This window comes from Gymnodraco acuticeps, unplaced genomic scaffold (genome assembly GCF_902827175.1).
Source record: "Gymnodraco acuticeps unplaced genomic scaffold, fGymAcu1.1, whole genome shotgun sequence".
NCBI classification, from domain to species: Eukaryota; Metazoa; Chordata; class Actinopteri; order Perciformes; family Bathydraconidae; genus Gymnodraco; species Gymnodraco acuticeps.
Genome location: NW_022989931.1, coordinates 1370803 through 1394103, shown reverse-complemented (window position 1 = coordinate 1394103; position 23301 = coordinate 1370803). Strand labels below are relative to the sequence as shown.

Sequence of the window (23301 nt, the reverse complement as noted above, 5' to 3'; positions counted from 1 at the left end):
CACGGATCGTGTTCAAATCAATAGGCACCCAATGACTAACTAATAATGATCGCGCCACCAAACACACATTCAAACTAAAGGAACCAGCCTGTTTGGAAAATGAGAGAAGTAGAAATTAGCCTACAGGTATTTGTGTTAAAAATGTAAGAAGTAAAAGTCGTCAGAAAAATAAGTAGTGGAGTAAAGTACTGATACCAGAAAGATGTACTTAAGTACAGTAACAAAGTATTTGTACTGCACTACTTCCCACTTCAGGCTGATACATTTTCTAAACGGTGTTGAAACTGATTTGTACACTTCTGCATTCGTCAGAGCCAAACCACCAAAAGCTGGCATGGCTTACTTCAGTAGTAAAGAACAACATTGCGAAATGTTTAATTATTATTATAGGAATCCTTAGAGCTGTGTTTTTGCTTTGATTTCCTGCTTAGTCATTCACCACCACATCTACAAGTCTTCTAGTAAATCTTACATGGTCAGCTGAGCAGTCACTTCCTGTCCATGTGCTTCAGAGGAGCTTTCACGGTAGGGTAGGTAAGAATGGAGAAACCAACTCGAGTGCGCTAGAATTTGAAAGTAGGGGTGGGCGGATCGATCCCAACATATCGATACTTCCGATATTACGTTACGTTTCAAAATATCGATACTAGAGCCAATAGGATCGATACTTTTATACTTTTCCCCCTCTCCTCTACTCGTCAATTTCATCAAAAACTATGTGCAGAGTGCAGACGAACACAATGCGCTCTTTCCTTCTCTCTCCACTGCTGTCCTCCTCTCCTCGAGGCTCCCGCACACGCAGCGCGCTCCCTGCCTGACCGCCGATTATCAAGCTGACTGACAGCAGCAGCCAGCGACTCACGAGTGCGATACACACACGCGCATGATTGCTGAGAGAAAGAGGAGCGTTGTATGGAGCTATTTCACAACTGTCAATGAAAACTTAACGAACTGTGATGTGTGCAAGAAGGCAGTTCGCTACTGTGGCCACTTTGTATTGTTATTTTCATGCTTGCACTTTACATTTGCTAAAGTAAAACGTTTATTTGTCTATAAAAACGGTCCTGTCTTTAATCATGAAAATGAATTCAGATTTAGTCTATGTATGATGCTTTCAGCTCAAAAATCATGTCATGCAGCTCTCCCCTATATGAAAGTACATAAGACGCTTTTCATTAAAAAAAGTATAGGTATCGGCGATACTGGCCCTGAAATAATTGGTATCGGATCGAATCCAGATTTTGTAGTATCGCCCACCCCTATTTGAAAGTACACAACCGGAAAAAATCTGCCCCTTCAGACTTCCTTACAGAGCCCCTCCTCCAACACACACGAACACGCACATGACCAATGAGGGCACGAGATAAGTTTGTGCACAGATGGAAGGCTGACAGGCAGGTAGGCCATCCAGTTATTTTAGCCGGGCCGGCTCAGATGATTGGTCGTGCTTTTTACAGCGCCACGGCTTCCAGAGATGAAATTATTTTATGTATTTATTGCTTATTGTCAAAGCATTTAATATATTCATTGCTATCGGGATGTTAAGAGTAGCATTCCATGGAATATAACAAGTGTTTCTGAAGTGAATTACCTACCCCACCTTTAATACTGGGCTTCACTTCCTGTGGAAAGAAATATTTGGTAATTACAAGACTGAATAGATTTGCCTTTTTCTAATTAATGATTATAAACTAACATTTACCTTTGGCGTCTTCTTTGTAAACTTTTCCCATGGTAGTTGATTTATGAAAATGCGTCAATGCAGATTTAGTCATTTCTTTATGACATTTTCGATATGACAAATTGCCAAGCCAATAAAATACACATGGTGTCAAATCTCTTTAAAAAGGAGAATTTATTTTACAGATTGAATTCTAGCCTGATAAAGAAATGACATGAACAAAAGATTCAGTGATTGTTAACACTGCAATGGTTGGTGAGTTACAGACAGGAGAAAACTGTCAGAATCGTGCATTTCAAACATTTTTTTAAACAGAAGCACAACACAAAGTGCCTCACTGATAAAGGATGACAATCCATCAAAACCCATGCAAACACAACTTTTCAATCAAAGGAAATGTATAAAAGGAAATATATACAATCAACAATAAATGTACAACAGATCCTGAACTAACCTAATGAGAAAAACGTTATTGCTAAATTATAATTCACTCCGAAAAGTATATTGCTTTTATTTTTTATCTGACAGATAGTATTTTTTTTATTACAAAGTGTCAACAACAACCATTTTTTTGTCTTTATAAACACTTCTGAGTCCTTATGTAGGGAACCTTGTGATACGCGTGGACATTGACTAGAACGCCCATTCAGAGTCTTCATCTCTGCCTCTTCTCCCTCCACCTTCTCTCCTTCCCCATCCTCCTCCTCCTCCTCCTCCACCTCCACCACCTCCTCCTCCTCCCCATCCTCCTCCTCTTCCTCCCCCCCCTCCTCCTCCTCTTCCTCCTCCTCCTCCTCTCGGACTGTCCATCTCTTTGTCTCTCTTGTTCTTCGCGAATCTCTCTGCCATAATCACCAGCTCCTCAGGGACTTCCTACAACAGGATTAACAAAGAGTACATTCATTTAGACATTAGATATTTTACTAAAATTATATATATATATATATTTTTAAACATGTTCAATTCAGATGACATGACGCACTCATCCCCTTCAATAACAGTGTTTACTTAAGCTTTCATATTGCAAATACTAGCTGTAAACTAAGCATTTGTTCAACAATATATTTATTTGAAGTGAAACAATAGCATGCTTTTGTTTATTAGTAAATACAATAAAACCTATTGTCCCTCAGCAGTGAAATACCAAAGGGAGAGGTGCATGCCTGACAATTCTATGAACACTTTGAGTTACCTTACTGTCAAACACATTTGAAGGTAAAGCAAAAGGTTTGTCAAAATAATATGTTTGCACCAACCTGTCCAGCTCGCTCCAGGATGAGAATCAGCTCAGCGGCCAACCTCCAGTTCTCTCTTGTTACCAGGGTAATGGAAGCTCCTGAGCGCCTGGAGCATAAATGTATCACCATTAAAACACAGGCAGTGATTTTCAAATTGTGAGACTCTCAGAATAAGGTGATCATTACTGTTGCGTTCCCTCCTAAACTAGGGGGTACAAAGGGGAGTAAGGAAATGTGAAAATAACCGGGAAAGAGAAAAAACTGATTTGTGAAGCCACAAGATGATGTTTTAAATAATCAAAAAATAAAGAGGGCTCACCAGCCAATTTGCAAAGTAAACTAATGACAAACACACAAACTCTTACCCTGCTCGTCCAGTGCGGCCCACTCGATGGACATACTCCTCTATGTTGCGTGGGAAGTCATAGTTATAAACATGCGTTATGTCATGGACGTCCAACCCTCGAGATGCCAAGTCTGTCGCGACCAGGATACGAACTCGGCCTGGAAAAATATTAAATTGTTGGTCAATTGTCTAAGGGACAGTTTCGTCCTACAGGACATACGACTGTTAAACACCTGCACTTCTGAAAGAACATCCATCTGGTTGTAACTTATATATATCAATATTCCAATTACTTGTAGATAGACTATTCTGCACTATTTCTATTAACTTGCACTATTATCTGTTGTATTGTGTTGCACTGTTGGAGGAGCCTGTAACCAGAGTTTCCGCTAGAATATTTTTTTGCCGGTCAAAATGTCCGTTAAAGTTTCAATCTTCCGGACAAAATTAGAAAAGTGCCGGTCAAAGGTCTTCTTTGTTATTTATTGAGCTTTAAAAACAAATTGATATGATTCGATATTAAACAAACTAATTATAGTGGATTAACTATTCAGAAGTGTTCAGTAACTTACAATGACACCGGAATAATAAATGGAGCGCTCTCTCCCTCTCCTGACAGCCCATCAGTATCATGTCGCTCGCGGATCCAGTAATGAGTGACCCGATAGTAAAACTAAACATATCTATACAGGGATGCAAACTCATCAGGTATGAAAAAGGTGACAAGGACCCGAGCCCCCCGACCCCACGGAATATCGGCTTTAAAATGAGGAATAACAGGATTTTAGCAGTCAGAACAACTAAAGCAGCAGTTAATAATAACAGAAACGCCAAAGACTCACATCTAATAGAAATATATGAAAGCATTTAATTTAATTGTGTAGCAGGTGTTATGGAAATAATTATCATAGACGCCAATTAGTAACATACAGGACAAACCTTGATGTCCGTTTACCTTCTTTAAGGACACAGGCTGCTTAGCCAATAATGTTATTGTTCCCATTCTGTGACCGGTCAATATTGGGATACAGATGGTCTGTGTTGTGGGTACACTGGGACACTTCCTTCTCTGTATTTGTGGACTCCAAGGTAAAATCTTCGAGGTCATAAGTGTCCGAAGCAAGTAGCTCTGTGTTCCCACACTGTTTAGGCTATCTTCTCAAATATGTTGTTTACTCTCTGCGAAACCAGTTAGATGGGCTGGCAAGAGAGAGGCTCTCCAGAATTGACGTGGCAACTCTACCGTGAAGTCAGATCCTCTGACTCTTGGACTTGTGATGTGAATCCTCCGGCCGTTAACTCGTAATAAACCACCAGTGTTTGACATCAAAGCTACTGCTCCTACCGTGTCTCCTTCCTGAGTCGGTGACTCCCACTGCATAGCTACACAGAAGTTTCCTCTACAGCAGTCAGTTTATAATTTTGGCAGCACTGTTGAACATTTTGAAAATGTATTTTCATGCCTCTGTGCAAGGCTTAGTCTTTCTATCTTAATAGCCACTGGTGTAACTAAGTTCATTAACTCAAGTACTATACTTTGGTACAATTTTGAGATACTTGTACTTTAAGTATTTCAATGTTTTGCTACTTTGTTCTTCTTCTCCTCTACAGTTCAGAGGTAAATGGTATTTAATCCCTTTAGTTACTTCACAGATGTGGAAGAATGATGTGAAATATAACCAAGTGTTAAATCAGACTTTAGTTCCACCTGGAGTAAATCCACAAGCTACCCTGCAGTATACAAAGTCATTCAAACTAGCTGCACCTTTACCAGCTTTGAAAACACTTTCATGATCAATCATTATAAAACATATCATATATATTATTCTGAGATGAACCAATCTGCACAACGACTACTTTTACTGTCGCTACTTTCACTATATTTTGATGAGAATACTTTAGGAACATTTTGAATGCAGTACTTTTACTGTAACAGAGTATTCCTACACTCTGGTACTTCTAGTACAAGACCTGAGTACTTTTACTTAAATACAAGATCTGAGTACTTCTACTTTTACTATATTTTGATGATAATACTTTTGTACTTTTGTTTGAGGAACACACAGCTCGCGCTTCATTATAATATATAAAAAAAGAACACCATGCGTGTATAATGGCACATAACAGCTCGCGGCCGCAGATTACTCCGGGTACCGGGTACCCATACAAAATACACAATTTCGGTTCTGCTTAACGGTTCCTAAACGCGGTAGACCCTGTATTCCACCGGGTCCGTCTGCGCCGCAGTGGAATACAGCCAGGGTAACCCCCTAATCGCACCAGGAGCGTCTGCGCTGCGGCTGCGGCGTTTTTAGCGATCGCGGCCACTCTAGTTAATGGGTGCTATTCCACCAGACCCGCTGCGCCGCGGCTCGAAGCGTCCCAGAAGCTCCTCGCCGCAAGGAATTTCTAAAATATAGGATGAATCCTATTTTTGACACGGCGCAGGCAGGAAGTGGAATGTTCATCCAACAACTGCGAGGCTGCACACAAGACGCTCCGCTTCCGCAACGTTTTGAAACGCGCCTGGTGGGTTAGGACGCAGGAGGAGGTCGTAGCGCGGCGCAGACGCTCCTGGTGCGATTAGGGGGTAAGGGAGGACTGGCCATCTGTGTGTTCTGGAGAATCACAGAACGGCCGGCTCAGTACGCTGACGGCCAGCACCGCCCTTCATTTTTTTTTGTAACGGCATCATGTAAGTTGCGGCGACAGAGGCCCACAGTTGCCCCGCAGCGAGGCTCCCCCCGCCCTCCCGTAGACAGTACACAAGCTCACTTCATAACACCAAAGATGGATCGCGGTAAACGCTCTGAAGTGAGGCTCCACTACACTAAAAAAGAAAAAGACAAGGCACAGTGTAATGCCTGTTAATAGCTTGCCACAGGCATAGCTCAGTTAAAATAAAGCACAGCTATTGTGCAATACATTTGCATTGCATGTATATTTTTTATTTGTAAAAATGTCAGTTAAAGCTTAAAAAAACCAAGATATTTTTGTTATCTAAAGTTTGACCTTTTTCTTTTACAATTTTGGAATCGAAACGGGAATCGATAAGAACCGGAATCGATAAATTTCAAACGATACCCATCCCTAATATGACTACTTGCTTATTTAAAGACACCTAAACAATAAGCGTCGCTATGCAACCGGGTGAGGCCGCAAAGTATAGCGCAGCATTATGCATTTGTTTACATGCCCACCGGAACCCCGAGGCATTACCAACAGATCAACGCACAATCAACCCACACAGGACATCTCTTTCTCCACATTAAGTGTTAGATATTAGAATTGACTATTCTTGTCTGTCACATACTCTTCTTGTCTGTCACATAAGTGGCGCAACTGATGCGGTATTGCGCTAAAGGGAAATTATTTTGACTGGAAATTTTTAGATTTGCCGTCTTCAGCATATTTTACCGGTCAAAGTCCGGTAATTACCGGCTAACGGGAACTCTGGTCATAACTACACTGTAGCTATGCACACATGACAATAAAAACCGTGAACCTTGAATTTGGCTTTTTAGCATTGACTTGTGGGTAGCTCATTGGTTTCAGTCTGCCCCGATTCCCCAGGCAGAGAAAACACACTTTCCTCTCCGCTACGTACTGTTTTTGAAGTCTCTGAGGGCCTCTTCACGGTCACACTGCTCACGGTCACCATGGAGACTCTGCACAGCCATGCCCTGCAGACACATGTCACTGGCCAGGTCATCACATCTGAAATAGCATGAGACAAAAGCATACTCTTTACTGAAATGGTAAGTCAGTATGTGGTTAATTGGTATTTCAGGGTATATGCAGGAATCCTGAAGTCAAATGTCAGACCTTTTAAGACCTTTTTTAAGACCCTTTCCGTACATTTTAAGACCTCATCGCCACTTTGAGTTTTAACCGGTTACCTTGGCGACACACTTTACCTCATATTGACTATATACAGTATTGATTGTCCTTCCTCCTTATCTTACAACTATTTGGACGCAAACTTGCATTTCCCCATAACGATGTTGCTTAGCAACCGGCGTAAACGGACCTTCGCGCTATCAAGCAGTGAGCGTGCGATGTCCTGTTCAGATGACGTCAAATCCAACGGGATGCCATAAATAAACGACACAGAATCACACTACACACCTACGCAATGATTACATTCAGGCAGACGGTAGAATACAACCTCTTTGGACACTTTATATACTTATTGAAAACAAGCTACGCAATGTGATACCTTGGAAAATGCCATTTAATACTTTTTAATAGCCTTCATTTTTCGCTACATTTATTTATCAACTTTTAAGACCCCGCGGACCCCCTGAATTTACCAGCAACTGTTGGTGGTAGTTAAAACCACTATTTACTTCCTTGTTTACAAGCCATTTGTTAGTGACCCATTCCCCACTCACACAATCTTCTTGCCAACAAAGATGAGGACTTTTTCCTCGGGCAGCATGTTCCTGATGAAGTCGAACAAGTAGGACTTTTTGTCTTCTTCATGGACGATCAGCACCGTTTGGTCCACTGTGTTAACCGCCTGAGACCGAGAGAAACAGGAAGCAAGTAAACATGAATTATCAGACCACACAGGATTTGTAATGTATTTTCTACAAAAAAGGACAAATCTGATAAGAATATATAAAGGAGAAATAATTTAGCTTTTTTTGTGAATGAGAAACCTGAATTTCCCTGTTTGCTCTCATTTAAAATTAGACACAACAAAAACACAACACATCAACACTTAAATGTTTTATTTTAACTTACCGCCAAGTCCAGGGTTCCCACATAAACCATCATGGGGTTCTTTAGATAGGACTTTGCCAATCGTCTCACACCTGTGGGCCAGGTGGCACTGAAACATGGACATTTGATATAGATTAACAAAGCTAGTTTTTCAATTCTAAACCCAGGGTTCATACACTTTTTCACCAATGACTTCTCCATGACCTTTACCTAATTTTCCATGACCAAAAAAATTACTCTTTCTCAGCAGTACCACTGAAAATGGTTTATTTTAACATGGAACAGGAAAATAAGGTCTGCATATGAAACATGTCGTGCCTATCTAAAACAAATCAAATAGGCTTACTAGCTTCTACAGGCTAAAGCAACTCAAATCTCTCACCCGCAAAATACCTCGCCAGTTAAATGCCATTTTACGTTTCATTACTATACAGTATTTATTATCATTATAGTATTACTATTTTGGCGATTAGCTAAAATATAAATTATATTTGATGCAACTTTAGTTACATTTCCACAACTTTGGGAAAAATATTGTTTTCCATAACTTTTCCAGGGCCTGGAATTAGCATTTTGAATTTCCGTGACTTCTCCAGGTTTTTAATGACCGTAAGAAGAACCCTGTAAACCGCACATCCTACAATATAATATATCCTACAAACAGCCTTCATAGCACTTCTGTAAGGAAAAGCCTATAAAAGAAATTTAACGCAGGGGTCAAATTTGCTTTTTAAAATTGTTTCCATTCAATTATACATTTATTTCCCATTCCTTCTTACCTTTCTTTTGACAAAATGTAAATAAATGACAATGTTGTGATACAGAATATATAACTTTCATGTTAAAACGGTAATAAATATACACCATGATGAAACACATGGCCTGAAATGATGAATACATGCACGATAACACAATCTCTAAACTGTGGAAGGACAACAAACTTGTTATTTTATGGACAGTGTCTGCAATCTAAACGCTTACTTGTGTCCCAGTGTCCCGTCTATTACACGTGATGGAAAACATTTGCTAATAAAGAACTTTCCGTGACCTGATTTATACCTGGTCATGATAGTCTGTCGGTCGGGGCGGATGTCGATCAGAATCTTCATAATCTGGGGTTCAAAGCCCATATCCAGCATCCGGTCTGCCTCGTCCAGCACCTTTAAGTAAGTAACATTTATTTATAAAGCGTCACAAAGTGCTTGACAAAACATTAAGACATCATAGGAATCATAAAATAATCAAGGACCACACAAGCAACGTGTTAAGAAGTGCTACAAACACAATACACAATAAAAACATAGGATAAAATAAAAGCACAGGTTCCTAATGATCAGAGCAGTTATTCAAAACAACCCATCTGTACTCCAACAAAACATTTAAAAATAAACATATAGCCCTGGCCGATGCCAACACCCTAGACCTGAAGAGTGTCACAGATAAAAGCAGACAGCAGACCAAGTAGGTGATGGAGCGCAGATTGATGAGCTCGTTCATCTGGAGGTCGTTCAGTCGGCCCGGGGTCGCGATCACGATGTCCACGCCGCCCCTCACCGCGTTGATCTGAGCTCGCCTGTCCCCTCCGCCGTAGATACAGACACTGAGAACAGAGGAGGAACAGTCATGGCCGAGTCACCGTGATAAGCTCATTCAATAAAAGGAATACTTCCACCCAAAAAACGATTTGTGTATCAAGTACTAAACCCGTGTTACCATACATTTGTTTTGACCCCCACATATGCCTCAGAGTGACTGAGGAATCCAAAAACTGAGAATTATAAATAAAAATAGGGGCCACACAACTCAAGCAGTATCGTCCAAGTCTCATTGATCAATTCTCGCTAAAACATGACTATTTTAAAACACTTTGGCGTAAGCAGCTCATTCTTGTGCCAGTGTGCTACTTGTTTAAGTGTTTTTAAATCAGGGTGAATAATGGATGTACAAATTATAAATATTGTCTAAGAGTTATTTGAATAAGACTGCTGGACCTTTTGTAGCCTTTAAAGCTGTACTTGCTGCACTCCTGTTCAATCTGCAGGGCCAGCTCTCTGGTGGGAGTCAGCACCAACATGCCCGGACCCCCCCGCTTGGATCTGGGCCTGTCAAGGAAGAGAGAGAGGACAAGAAATAAGAAGTTTGACAGATAAAACAGCTCTAAATCAGAAGTAGATACAACACAGCTTTATTTATAAGGCACTTTAAAACCTCCAGACCAAAGTGCTGTACCAGTCAAATAAACAAACAAAACATGCACACATTTTTTTATCACAGCTCACACCATAATTAAGTACAAGTAAAGAGAGAACACACTTTGTTGTATAACATTGATACCTAAAGGAAGGGTCCTGAACTTACACAACTTGTCCGTCCATGTGGATGAAGCCTGGCAGCAGGTAGGCCAGAGTTTTGCCCGTTCCTGTCTGAGCGATGGCGATCACGTCGTCTCCGCTCAGAGACACTGGCCACGTCTGAGACTGAGGTGGAAAACACAAATATCATACATACAAGATTCAAGGCTTTTATTGTCATTTGTACATACAGGTATATGCAGGAATCCTGAAGTCAAATGTAAAACCTTTTAAGACCCTTTCCATACATTTTAAGACCTCATCGCCACTTGGAGTTTTAACCTGTTACCTTGGCGACACACTTTACCTCACATTGACTATATACAGTATTGATTGTCCTTCCTCCTCATCTTCCAACCATTTGGACGCAAACTTGCATTTCCCCATAACGATGTTGTTTAACAACCGGCGTAAACGGAGCTTCGCGCTATCAAGCAGTGAGCGTGCGATGTCCTGTTCAGATGACGTCAAATCCAGAGCCCCTCCTCCAGCACACACGAACATGACCAATGAGGGCACGAGATGTGTTTGTGCACAGATGGAAGGCTGACAGGCAGGTAGGCCATCCAGTTATTTTTAGCCGGGCCGGCTCAGATGATTGGTTGTGCTTTTTACAGCGCCACGGCTTCCACAGATACATTTTTTATGTATTTATTATCAAAGCATTTCATGTATTCATTGCTATCGGGATGTTAAGGTAGCGACACACCAAGCTGACACCAAATAACTGACAGACGGACCCGACTGTTGCGTCGCCTCACGTCTCCTGCGTCTTGGCCATGTGTCGCACTGGAACACACCGTAAAGACTTCAGCGGACAGCCAAGTTGCACGTACGAACTACGCATGCGTGAGTGGCAATAACTCTCCTTACCAGCAGGCGGCGGTAGTGTGTATTCGTCATTCAAAAGAGGCAACAACCGGAAGACAGACTGCGTGATAACCGAGAGAAGAAGAACAGACTGCGTGATATAAACAAACAACAAATGGCGTGCGTTCCATTTTCACTCTACAGCGAGAAGCTCACGGGGCTTTCCCGAACCTGTGTCGAGAGCTGGAGTTAAATGAAATCTCAGATTTGCCTTCTTAATAGTTTGTTTGGGTCCCTCACTTCCGTTTCGCTTCTCATGCACTGATTCGCTAAGCTGAACAGCCAATCGGAGTGATTTATTTGACCGACAGCCTTTGGCCGATTGCCTACCGATTCGACAAAAAAGGCGTTGGCACGGTCGAAAAGACACAACGGTGCCTTCTGAGTAGGGCGACAGGACGCTCATCGTCGGCCTGACATCCATCGACGGCCAAAATCGGCGTGGTGTGTCCGGGGCTTTAAGAGCATTCCATGGAATATAACAAAGTGTTTCTGAAGTGAATTACCTACCCCATTTTTGTAAAGCACTTTGAATTGCCTTGTGTTGAAAGGTGCTATATAAATAAACTTGCCTTTGCATTAATTTACATTATGGTAATATGAAAACCTTAAAATAGGAAGTCCTTTTTATTTATTTTAAAAAGCAAAGCAAGTTTAGACTAACTTGGCAAAAATCTGGAACCGTTCAGAGTAAACCCTTTGAACTCGACTAAAGCACATTTTATACTGCGTCACGGCTCTGTTGTAGAAAAGCTTAATGGAGGTTATTCTTTTGTGTAGCTGGTTCACATAGTCGACCTACTTTGTTCTAGAAATAACGACATGTGGCACACTCGGTTTCTCTGTTGCACTCAGTTTCTTTTCCAGGTTATGCTGTTCTATCAAATTGTTTGAATACAGACAACTTGGAGATATTGGTAGTTCAAATAAAAAGGACAATTCATGATTTTCTGGGAACTCGTGTTGACATTTCTTGAAAACGATTAGACACGTCAACATTTTCAAATATAAAGTTATATAGGGAGTGTCACTGAACTGGATTGCACACATACTAATCTAATGGCATCACACCAGAAGTTTCAGTTCAGGGTGCAGCCTCTTCCCTTCCACAGAATGAATGTTGTCAAACAGCCATTATCTATTTCATCAGACCAAGCCTTTTACAGTGAAACGAAAGGATGATGTTTAATTTCTTCTTGCATCACTCCTTATTTGGGCATTGAGAAACATGTAAAATACATGACACTTTTCTCGCCAAAATGGCTTCACCGGTCTGACAGTATTTTAAGGTGTCCGAAAATGACAGTAAAATAGCGGTATGCAATGTGTGTGAAGCAGAAATCCTGCAGCTCCACCCGCTGTGACGGACCGGTGAGCAAAACACACACACTAAGCGTTAGAACTAACACACTTAGCTATTTGATCTACCTCTGGAACTAAACTAGTTATAAATATGTTTATTCTTCACTGTCGGGTCACTCGTTACTGGATCAGTGAGCTGCATGAGACGGATAGGGACCGGCTGTCAGGAGAGAGAGAGAGAGAGAGAGAGAGAGAGAGAGAGAGAGAGAGAGAGAGAGACAGAGACAGAGAGAGAGACAGAGAGAGACAGAGACAGAGACAGAGACAGAGAGAGAGAGAGAGAGAGAGAGAGAGAATGAGAAGAGAGGGAGGGAGAGGGAGAGGAGAGGGGAGAGAGAGGAGGGAGAGAGAGAGAGAGAGAAGGAGAGGGGAGAGAGAGAGAGAGAGAGAAGGAGAGGAGAGGAGAGAGGAGAGGAGAGGAGGGAGGAGAGAGAGGAGAGAGGGAGAGAGAGAGGGAGGAGAGAGAATGAGAGAGAGAGAGGGGCGAGAGAGAGGGAGGAGAGAGAGAGAGGGGGAGAGAGAGAGGGAGAGAGAGAGGGATGGAGAAGGAGGGGGGAGAGAGAGAAAGAGAGAGAGAAGGAGAGAGAGAGAGAGAGAAGGAGAGAGAGAGAGAGGAAAAGAGAGCGCTTCCGCTCATTTCTCCCGTGTTATTCTCCAAAGTGAATGTAAACTTGAATAATGTACTTCATTTGAATGTAATAATTATGTTGGTTGTTTGTGGAAGCTCCAGTGAATGAGCCCCATTAACTGAGTTTTAAACATCACTTTAAATGGAAGATCCCCATAGGCCCCGCCCACTCGATCGGATCGGCCGATACTGATTCCGGCCGGAGCATCCCTAGTAAAAATGAAAGTAAAATGTGAGCCCTTGTACATTTTGTCCAGAGGAAAAGTTAACAAGGCTTACAGCTACATTAAAGAAGATTACACTTGATTCCATGCATCGCTTTAAAGATGTGCATAATCCTAAACAACCATTTTTACATCTCTATAGCAACCACAATTGAGTGTTTAAAAAGGTATAGAAAAGGTAACTTGTTCCTTAGATTTACACTAAAAATAATCTACCACACCAAATAACTAAGTGCGTGGTTAACGCATATATATATTAATGCTGTCAAAATTATCGCGTTAACGAATTTTTTTAAATTTTATTTTTATTTTTTAAATTGCGTTAAAAATATTTAACGCATTTAACGCATGTGCAGAATGGCCCGCCCCATACATCCCACCAGTGGCAGCGCCAGGGTATGGCTGGGGTAGGCTACACCCATACCAAGAAATGGCTTAGCCCCACCATGAAAAATGATGTTAAAGTAAGCAAAATAAAGTCTGCCAACTCGCGGAGTAAATTGCACAGACAGCAGTTAGTAGGATTGATTTCAGTAGCCACTTGTCTGGAAATACCGAAGACCAGAAACGGTTTTGAAAACTTTTGTCACGTAGTGATCGTCTTCTCAATAGAACATCTTTGATGTCTTCTGGCCAATCAGAATCAAGATAACGGCGTGGTGTTGTTGCAGGAAGTCCCGACGGAGAATACTTTTGCTGTAGTACAGGGGTGCACATAACTGGTACGCAGGTTATGTGCGTAATCTGAAATGCGTACCGTCACTTGTGTCACAAAGCGCATTTGCGTACCGACGTACTTGTGAAGCTTTTCCAGAAGGCGGTTAGATCACCGGGCGACAGAGTCGGTCTCCGTGTGCACAGACTGGGCTGCTGTTAACGTCGGTCTGTACAACGGAATTGTGCCAAAACTACGCCCCCCTTCACTGGAGAACTGCGCTGATCACAACGTTCACGAAGTACTCCACTAGTACTAATATGCTGCTGTGTTTATTGTATTTTTGTAACTCTGGCGCAACAATTTCCTTCGGGATGAAGGAATTCCAATTTCCTACTTTTCTAGGGCAGGAAATGTACTTTCTATTGTCTTCCCATTACTCTGTGGAAACACATAACAATTATTTCAAACAAAGGTTCAGATCAATGACTCAAATAAAAAGGTAATTTACAAACAAAAAAGTATGAATGAATATAGTTTTTCTGCTCAGCTGCCAATATATTTTGTCAAGTAAGATTTCCTTTTTGTTCTTTCAGTTCTGCTTTTATAAAATAAAAAAGGGAAACGCTCAATACTATAGCAGTAAATGCTGCGGGTATTTCCAGATACGGATCTTTGTAAATCACGGGGATTACTTTTGGCAACAGATAAGGTCACTACAGGTGGATTTGACTTTGCAACGTCTAACCACACAGTATGCCACAAGAATACTTTTGTTCTAAATATAAAAAGCGCCCATTTATCGGAACAGTTATAAAAGAAACTTGTGCATTTTACGGGACGGAGCGTGATGTTCCCCTGATTGGCAATTATTCATTTGTGAACTTTTTACTTTTCAAAGTTTGTGGGTTTTGGTTATTAATTAGGGATGTAACGATATATCGAATTTGTTTCTTTCTCAACCTTTATTTAACCAGGTGGTCCCATTGAGATCATTGATCTCTTTTTCAAGGGAGACCTGTTCAACATGGCAGCAAGTAGGTTACACCATGAACATAACAGATAACACAAAAGGACATCGTATTTACAGGGCTACATGTACATACCTAGAGACATTGACAAGTACCAACAGCATATTTATATCTCGCCCTGTCAATAAGCCTCACCTTCTTGGCAAAAACTGTATTGTTTTGAAGTGGTGGAGAGACAATGCACAGTTTGACCCACTGCTGTCACCCATGGCCAAAGCATATCTCTGTGTCCCAGCAACATCAGTACCAAGCAAGAGAGTTTTTTCAAAAAAAGAATTGTATTTATTTTTCAATATCGCGATAAATATCGTACCGTGGACTTGTTATCGCGATATTATCGTATCGTGAGTTTTTGGTATCGTTACATCCCTAGTAATTAAACCAAGTAGAAATTAACAGCCCGATTTAATGTGAATTCCATTTTCTCACCAGAGCTTTTGGTCAGTCTGATCAAACATAAGCCTCGTTCACAGCTTTGCTTCAATCTAATCTAACATTATGAAACAAGTTAACAATGTGGGTTACTTTGATTTGAAAATAGTCATCAGAAATGCTTTAAAGTATTTGTGTATTTTGTGGTTAGTGCCCGGCTCATACCTGGATAGGTGTTGGTTTTTCAAAGCCAACTCGATCAATATTTTCCATGATCTCTGGGAAAGGCTTGAAGGCCTCCAGGAAGGTGCGACAGGGATTTGGGAAGGGACGCTTCTCCCCATCCTCCAGAAGGTCATCCACAAAGATATTGTTATTCTCTTTCCTGTGGAACAAGAACATTGGGGAATTTGTTGCAAGGGTAATGAGTGGTTGGCCCCAATGTGGTTGTGTTAACATAAACCAGTGGTTCTCAAACTTTTTCTGTCAGGCCCCCCCTTTGGAGAAAAAAAAAAAGTCGGGCCGTCCCAACACAAGTCAGGCTCAGTGGCGGCGTCAGAGATTTCTTTTGGGGGTGCTGTGGGGTAGCTTGACGTTTCATAGAGGGTGCTCAAACATTTAGGGTTTCCCATGAATGTACCGGGCGCTAGTTTTATTTTCTACTGCAACAATCCCCACACGCATACACAGTGTTCCCGTAACTGTTACAATGAAGGCTCGATAATCAGCTCACGGCATATAGGTGTAAGCAGGGGATTTTAATTTTTATTAATATAACCATTTTTCCTCCTGGTCTCTCCCTGGCATGCCTCTGCGCCCCCCAGGGGGGGCACGCCCCCCACTTTGAGAACCACTGACATAAACTAAAGCTAAACGTCACCTTTGTCTAGGACCGTATTGTGGTTTTGTATCAAACTGTGTCCAGACACCACATGATAATCATTGGGTTTCTACTACAAAGAATATTCTTTCCATTTCATAATGAAAACCTGTTTCACTGCTAAATATATTTAAGAAGGTAACATTAAGCCAGAGACAAAGAGCTGTCGTTACTGGGCCTTTTGTCCTGCACACATACATTTGGAACAACTGCCAATGGCTGTCAACATTGCATGCAGTTAACTCGAAGTATAATATACTGATTATACATTATACATAAGCAGGAATGCTGAAGTCAAATGTAATACCTTTTAAGACCTTTTTTAAGACCTTTTCCGTACATTTGAAGACCTCATCGCCACTTTGAGTTTTAACCGGTTACCTTGGCGACACACTTTACCTCACATTGACTATATACAGTATTGATTGTCCTTCCTCCTCATCTTCCAACCATTTGGACGCAAACTAGCATTTCCCCATAACGATGTTGTTTAACAACCGGCGTAAACGGACCTTCGTGCTATCAAGCAGTGAGCGTGCGATGTCCTGACATCAAATCCAACGAGATGCCATAAATAAACTACACAGAATCACACTACACACCTACGCAATGATTACATTCAGGCACACTGTAGAATACAACCTCTTTGGACAATTTATATACTTATTGAAAACAAGCTACAAAATGTAATACCTTGGAAAATGCCTTTTAATACTTTTTAATAGCCTTCATTTTTGCTAAATTGATTTATCAACTTTTAATACTTTTTAAGACCCTGCGGACCCCCTGATAAAGAGGTGGATAAATGGTGCCACCTAGTGCCCTGAGGCCTAAATGAATACCAACGCCATCAGCAAACCAATACAAATGTTGGTTTTAAAGCCTAGCAAGGTTATCCTTACAAGTTTTTTAAAAATAAAACAGGTGTCTAGCATCATCGTATACAATGAAGAAACCCCTTTATACAAACAAAGGAAAGATGATCTGATTCAAATGCATCACAGGCAGATTTACCTCCATTCAATGACTTCCTCCGCTGAGAGTATGGAAACACTCTCTGCCACCGTGTAAAAGTTCTTCTTCAGTGGTGGGACGTCTGAAGGGAGTTGCAAATTATACAGTAATACTTTGAAGCCATGAGTTCATTTTATTCATGTTGGTGTCATATCACAAGGCCGTTATACCGTTCAACATTAGCTAGTAACTACAGACAAAGAAAATATATAAAATAGTTTTGTTAGTTTTCAAATCCATATGCAGCAGTAGGGCCATCACCTGCAGTTTATGTACAGTAGTGAGAATCACCTTTCCACTTGAGCTCTAGAAACTTTTCCTTGTTCTCCCGGAGGTTTTTCCAATCCATTATGGGGAGGGGCGGGGCATCAGTCGAGTTCTTTAATTCTGCAGCAGACCAGCAAGAGCTATCTGTCTCTCCTCCATTTTCTTTCCCTCTGTAGCCTCCTCCATTGCCACCCCCCGTGTAGCCTCCTCCAAAGTGCCCCCCTCTACCAGGACCTGAGAAACAGAACAATAACCCAGAGAAAAAACATTTTATAAACTGCAGCATGGTAGTGTAACCAAGAATCAGCAAGTGTCACAACTTCGTGTTTTCTACGCACACTGCTTCCATTGATACAGCTATCAAGTTCAATAGAGGAACTGATAATGCTTAAGACATCTAAATGTGTGAGTATTCATTGCATAACGAGATCAGTTACTTTTTGTATGTGTTGTCTGTTCATCTTGCTTTATTATTTACTTTATAACAGAAAAGGAAAAGCAGAAATATTTGATAAGTCTATCTTGTTATGCCCCAAACAGCTACTGCACCAAACTTTTGGTTGCAGAAACAAAGTGTAAGAAAGCTGGGGGGGATATATTCCACACTGTATGGGCTGCTATGTGTGACACCTAGTGGTGACATGTTGTAAACCATCCTGGTCCCATATTTGTCTTAATATCCTACCCGTTTGAACATTTAATGTGGCCCTGCTAAATACAAAACTAGAATGTTTTCACATGCAGAAAAATGTGATTCTGAGGACAAAGCGTCACATTTGACAACATCTATGGGATGAGACTTGCGGAAGGATGTTTTGCACCTAATTGAATGCTTTCATGATAGTTTTCAGAAACATTACCATTTTGAGAGTTGCTATCTGACACCAGTTCTTCAATCATCTCCTTGGCCTTCTGCTGGGCTTCAGAGGACCCCATGAGGACCACCTCACCTTCATAGTCCCCTTTGTTTATCTACAATGAATTAAAAAAACTGCAGAGTAAAGGGAATACATCAAACATCCTAGACCACTACATGTATTTTACCGATTTAATTAGTAGCTACTTTGAGGATTTAGATTATTAATCAGGGATGCAAACTCATCAGGTATGAAAAAGGTGACAAGGATCCGAGCCCCCCGACCCCACGGAATATCGGCTTTAAAATGAGGAATAACAGGATGTTAGCAGTCAGAACAACCAAAGCAGCAGTTAATAATAACAGAAACGCCATAGAGTCACATCTAATAGAAATATATAAAAGCATTTATTTTAATTGTGTAGCAGTCAGTTTATAATTTTGGCAGCACTGTTGAGCATTTTGAAAATGTATTTTCATGCCTCTGTGCAAGGCTTAGTCTTTCTATCTGTATAGCCAGTAGGGATGCCAGTGATTATTCGATTATTATTCGCCAGGGCTGCCGAATAATCGATTTTGATCATGGTCAGTTTCTGGCAACCCTAATAGCCAGTGGTGTAAAGTAACTAAGTTCATAAACTCAAGTACTATACTTGGGTACAATTTTGAGATACTTGTACTTTATTAAGTATTTCAATGTTTCGCTACTTTGTTCTTCTTCTCCACTACAGTTCAGAGGTAAATGGTGTACTTTTACTCCATTACATTTATGTAATACCTTTGGCTACTTTACAGATGTGGAAGAATGATGTGAAATATAACCAAGTGTTAAATCAGACTTTAGTTCCACCTGGAGTGAATCCACCAGCTACCCTGCAGTATACAAAGTAATTCAAACTAGCTGCTCCTTTACCAGCTTTGAGAACACTTTCATGATCAATCATTATAAAACATATCATATATATTATTCTGAGATGGACCAATCTGCACAACGACTACTTTTACTGTCGCTACTTTCACTATATTTTGATGAGAATACTTTTCTACTTTTACTTGAGGAACATTTTGATTGCAGGATTATTCCTACACTCTGGTACTTCTACTTTGACTCAAACCTGAGTACTTAGATCTTGTACTTTAGTAAAAGTACAAGATCTGAGTACTTCTACTTTTAATCAAGTACAATATCTGAGTACTTCTACTTTTAATCAAGTACAAGATCTGAGTACTTCTACTTTTAATCAAGTACAAGATCTGAGTACTTCTACTTTTACTCAAGAACAAGATCTATACTTATACCACCTCTGTTTATAGCCTATGAATTTTTTTTATTAGAAAACGAAGGCTAAAGCTAACGTTAGGAGATAGTGACAATGTATGCTAGTTAGCCAGCTCAACGATAATATTGCGACAGAAAAACTTTTCAGTGCACATCACCCTCTGCCGCTCCGACAGGGAGCCCTGCTCTGAACACCTGAACGGCCCGTTCTAACAGCAGTTCACCAGCGGTGCAGTCTGTGCCACAGTGACTCCCGACCACACAGTTAATATTAACTAACGCACCCGTAGGTAATGTAGCAGCTGAAGCTAGACCATCATCGCGGCCGCAGATTACTCCGGGTCTCAGACCCACCCCCATACCCCAAAAACATTTTTATTGCAAATCTACATGAGTCACACACACGACCTATTTTGGTTTCAAAACGGCGAATTTCGCCGAAAGGTGACAAGTTTGCATCCCTGATTAATACAAACCAATAATACATTATTATAGGTTAAAGCTATCCAGTAGTATAAAAATAAATCCAAATTTTCATGGATGTGCGCTAACATCATTAGCTTGACACGAACGACACTGAACTTGCCTTAATCCTTGCACCAGTGCTCTCTTCAAGTTCACGGATTTTGGCTCCTCCTTTACCTTTAACAAGATATAACGCAATGTTACAGATCATACCCACACACATGTTCCTGAATCTTTGCAGAATGGGGATCACACAACCATTGCCATGTGACTGTTTAGCCTAACTAACGTTAACTTGGCATCGGCTAATGTAGATAGCTAACAGTAGCATTTAGCTCCAACGGATGAAATAAAAACATTTTGAAGTGAATGTACTGCTTTGGAAATATAACATGTCAATTAAAGTACATTGACATTCACAGGCTGTGAAAATGGAGTACAGTCCCTCACCAATTTGCTCTAACAGCTTGACAACAACTGAAGTCCGCTGATTTAGCCTAGCTAGTGATTTAGCATAGCTAGCAATAAAAATGTAGCATAGGTTCCAACGTTTATAGCACCATTTAAAACTGGAATAACTGTTTTAAAAACATACCTATTATCCTGCCAACTAAACCATTTTCCACGGTGAAAATCACAGTCTGTGAAGAGTCCGACTTTTCATCTCTAAAGGTTCCCCGTCCTGGGCCTCCGGAGGCTGTGCAGAGACAAAGTGTAAGAAAGCTGGGGGGGATATATTCCACACTGTATGGGCTGCTATGTGTGACACCTAGTGGTGACATTTTGTAACCATCCTGGTCCCATATTTGGCTTAAAGGTCCCATGTCATGCTTTTCCGGTTATTACCCGTCCTCTTGTGTGTTATGAAGGTTTTTATGTAAACGGTCTGCAGAGTCTAAAACCCTGAAAGTACACCCTGTAGCGAGTAAAACTCTAACAGTCTATGCTGCCCCAAAACGCCTCGTTGGAGATTTCTCATTTTCCATTGTTTACTTCCTGGGTACTGTGACGTGTGAATACCCAGAGGCCATACCCTCTGCCAGCATTTCACGAAACAAAGCTTCCCAAACCTTTCAGCGATTCATGCCGAATATGTACAGCGTAGGGCACTGAAGAGCGATGCTGTTCCTACTTTGTTTGGACCAGCGGGAGATTCGGGTACACAACCTGTAAGTATTCATTGTTGTTTGTGTATTTATCATGTTTAAAACAAACAAGGTATCTACCACGACTGTTTAAATGGATAAATGTTTTTCGGACTACTCCGTTGGGATCGCGGAGAAATACTCTACGCAGACCCATGCTCACATGCTTTTTCTTACTCAATTTCAAGCCACACTTATTGTTTTTACTTCGGCTGTGAGTGTGTGCTCAGGATGAGTTTCGCTTGTTCTAGCTGTATCGCCAAGCCTGTCTGCAGCAGTGTGTGTGTCTGTGTGCGAGCAGCAACGAGCCTGTCAGCTTCTCGACCAATCAGAGCACACTGGGCTCACAGGGAGGGGGGGCAGGAGCTCAAACAAGCCGTTTGTAAAGTATGTGTATTCACTCTCTGTCCTAGAGATGCTGTGTGAGAAACCAATGTGAGTTTGGAAAATTGCACAGTATAAATCTATTCTAGTATACCTCAACAATGGAATTATGATCAGTAGAAATGGCCATGACATGGGAGCTTTAATATCCTACCCGTTTGAACATTTAATGTGGCCCTGCTAAATACAAATCTAGAATGTTTTCACATGCAGAAAAATGTGATTCTGAGGAAAAAGCGTCACATTTGACAACATCTACGGGATGAGACTTGCGGAAGGATATTTTGCACCTAATCGAATGCTTTCATGATAGATCGTTTTCAGAAAAATTACCATTTTGAGGGTTGCTATCTGACACCAGCTCTTCAATCATCTCCTTGGCCTTCTGCTGGGCTTCAGAGGACCCCATGAGGACCACCTCACCTTGATAGTCCCCTTTGTTTACCTATAATGTAAAAAGTGAATTAAAAAAACTGCCGAGATAAAGGGAATATATCTAACATCATATACTAGCGCTGCAAACAATGATTTTTTTTACCAGGGTCAAATAATCTGATGATTATTAATCTAGATTAACTAGCATTTGGTCTCTATGTCAAAAAGGTGAACATGTCAATCAGTGTTTCTCAAAGCCCAAAAGGACCTCATATTACTTGTTTTGTCCACAATTTAAAGTTGTTTACATTACTGTCATAGGGCAAGAGACACCAGAAAATATTGACATTTAAGAAGCTGGAATCAAGCAATTTTGACTTATTGTTTACTGAAATTGATGGCTTACAATGTAAATCGGCAACTTGATCAATCCATGCAGCTCTTTCCTAAACATGCCCTGACCATGTGCCGTAAAGGCTCTGCAATGACGCCAAAAACTACCCTATAATATGATATATTGAGATGCTAAGTCACACCCTTCTACTTCCGGTCCATGGGACCTTATTTCGGATAAATTATGTATTGAAGTCAATGGAGAGAGAAAACGTATCTTTCAATCTCGTTTAAATTGTGCCACGAATTACACATATGTTTGTCAATCTTAAAAAATCATTTCCATGTCAAAAAAGTCACCGTTTTTGTAAAACTGTTGAAATGTAAGACTATGAAAAATACGCAACTAGAAAGACTACAAATCCCAGAGTCGCGTAAGTGATGTCATAACTGATGTCACAATTGTTTTCCTCCGCTAAATATAAGAGATAGATAAGATAACTTTAACAAGATGCCTGTGTGCTTAGTACCAGGTTGTTATCATACCAGCAATGGGTCTCGCTCGTTCTTTCGCTTCCCGTCTGATGAAAGGACCAGGAGTGGCTGGATCAAGTTAGCTACCTAGCTAGTAGCGAGCACTAGGGGTTTCACAACTACCAATATTTACTAGTCGACACGTTTTTCAAAATAGCAGTCGACTAGTCGTTACGTCATAATAAAGACACACAAAGAGAGGTGTACAACTGTATTTCATATCGGAACTCATACAGTTACATTAAACACTGCATTTTAAATTTGTGTTATATGGCTGAGTAAA

The 23301-nt window shown here is 40.9% G+C and overlaps 1 protein-coding gene across 2 annotated transcripts in view; it reads right to left on the bottom strand.

Annotated features, from left to right (window-relative positions):
* Positions 1–1831: 1831 nt before the first annotated feature.
* ddx43 (DEAD (Asp-Glu-Ala-Asp) box polypeptide 43) overlaps positions 1832–23301 on the bottom strand; it is a 39694-nt gene continuing 18224 nt past the window's right edge. For both annotated transcript variants that reach the window (XM_034209958.1, XM_034209959.1), the window contains 17 exons: positions 22110–22221; positions 20843–20944; positions 20369–20424; positions 18508–18619; positions 17672–17881; positions 17381–17462; positions 15712–15871; positions 10352–10470; positions 9985–10095; positions 9452–9593; positions 9053–9153; positions 8015–8102; positions 7660–7787; positions 6873–6982; positions 3285–3423; positions 2938–3025; positions 1832–2554 (listed from right to left, as the gene is read on the bottom strand). In XM_034209958.1, the coding sequence (XP_034065849.1) occupies positions 2315–2554; positions 2938–3025; positions 3285–3423; positions 6873–6982; positions 7660–7787; positions 8015–8102; positions 9053–9153; positions 9452–9593; positions 9985–10095; positions 10352–10470; positions 15712–15871; positions 17381–17462; positions 17672–17881; positions 18508–18619; positions 20369–20424; positions 20843–20944; positions 22110–22221 (2100 nt within the window). In that variant the 3' untranslated portion in view covers positions 1832–2314. The remainder of the gene's footprint in view (positions 2555–2937; positions 3026–3284; positions 3424–6872; positions 6983–7659; positions 7788–8014; positions 8103–9052; positions 9154–9451; positions 9594–9984; positions 10096–10351; positions 10471–15711; positions 15872–17380; positions 17463–17671; positions 17882–18507; positions 18620–20368; positions 20425–20842; positions 20945–22109; positions 22222–23301) is intronic.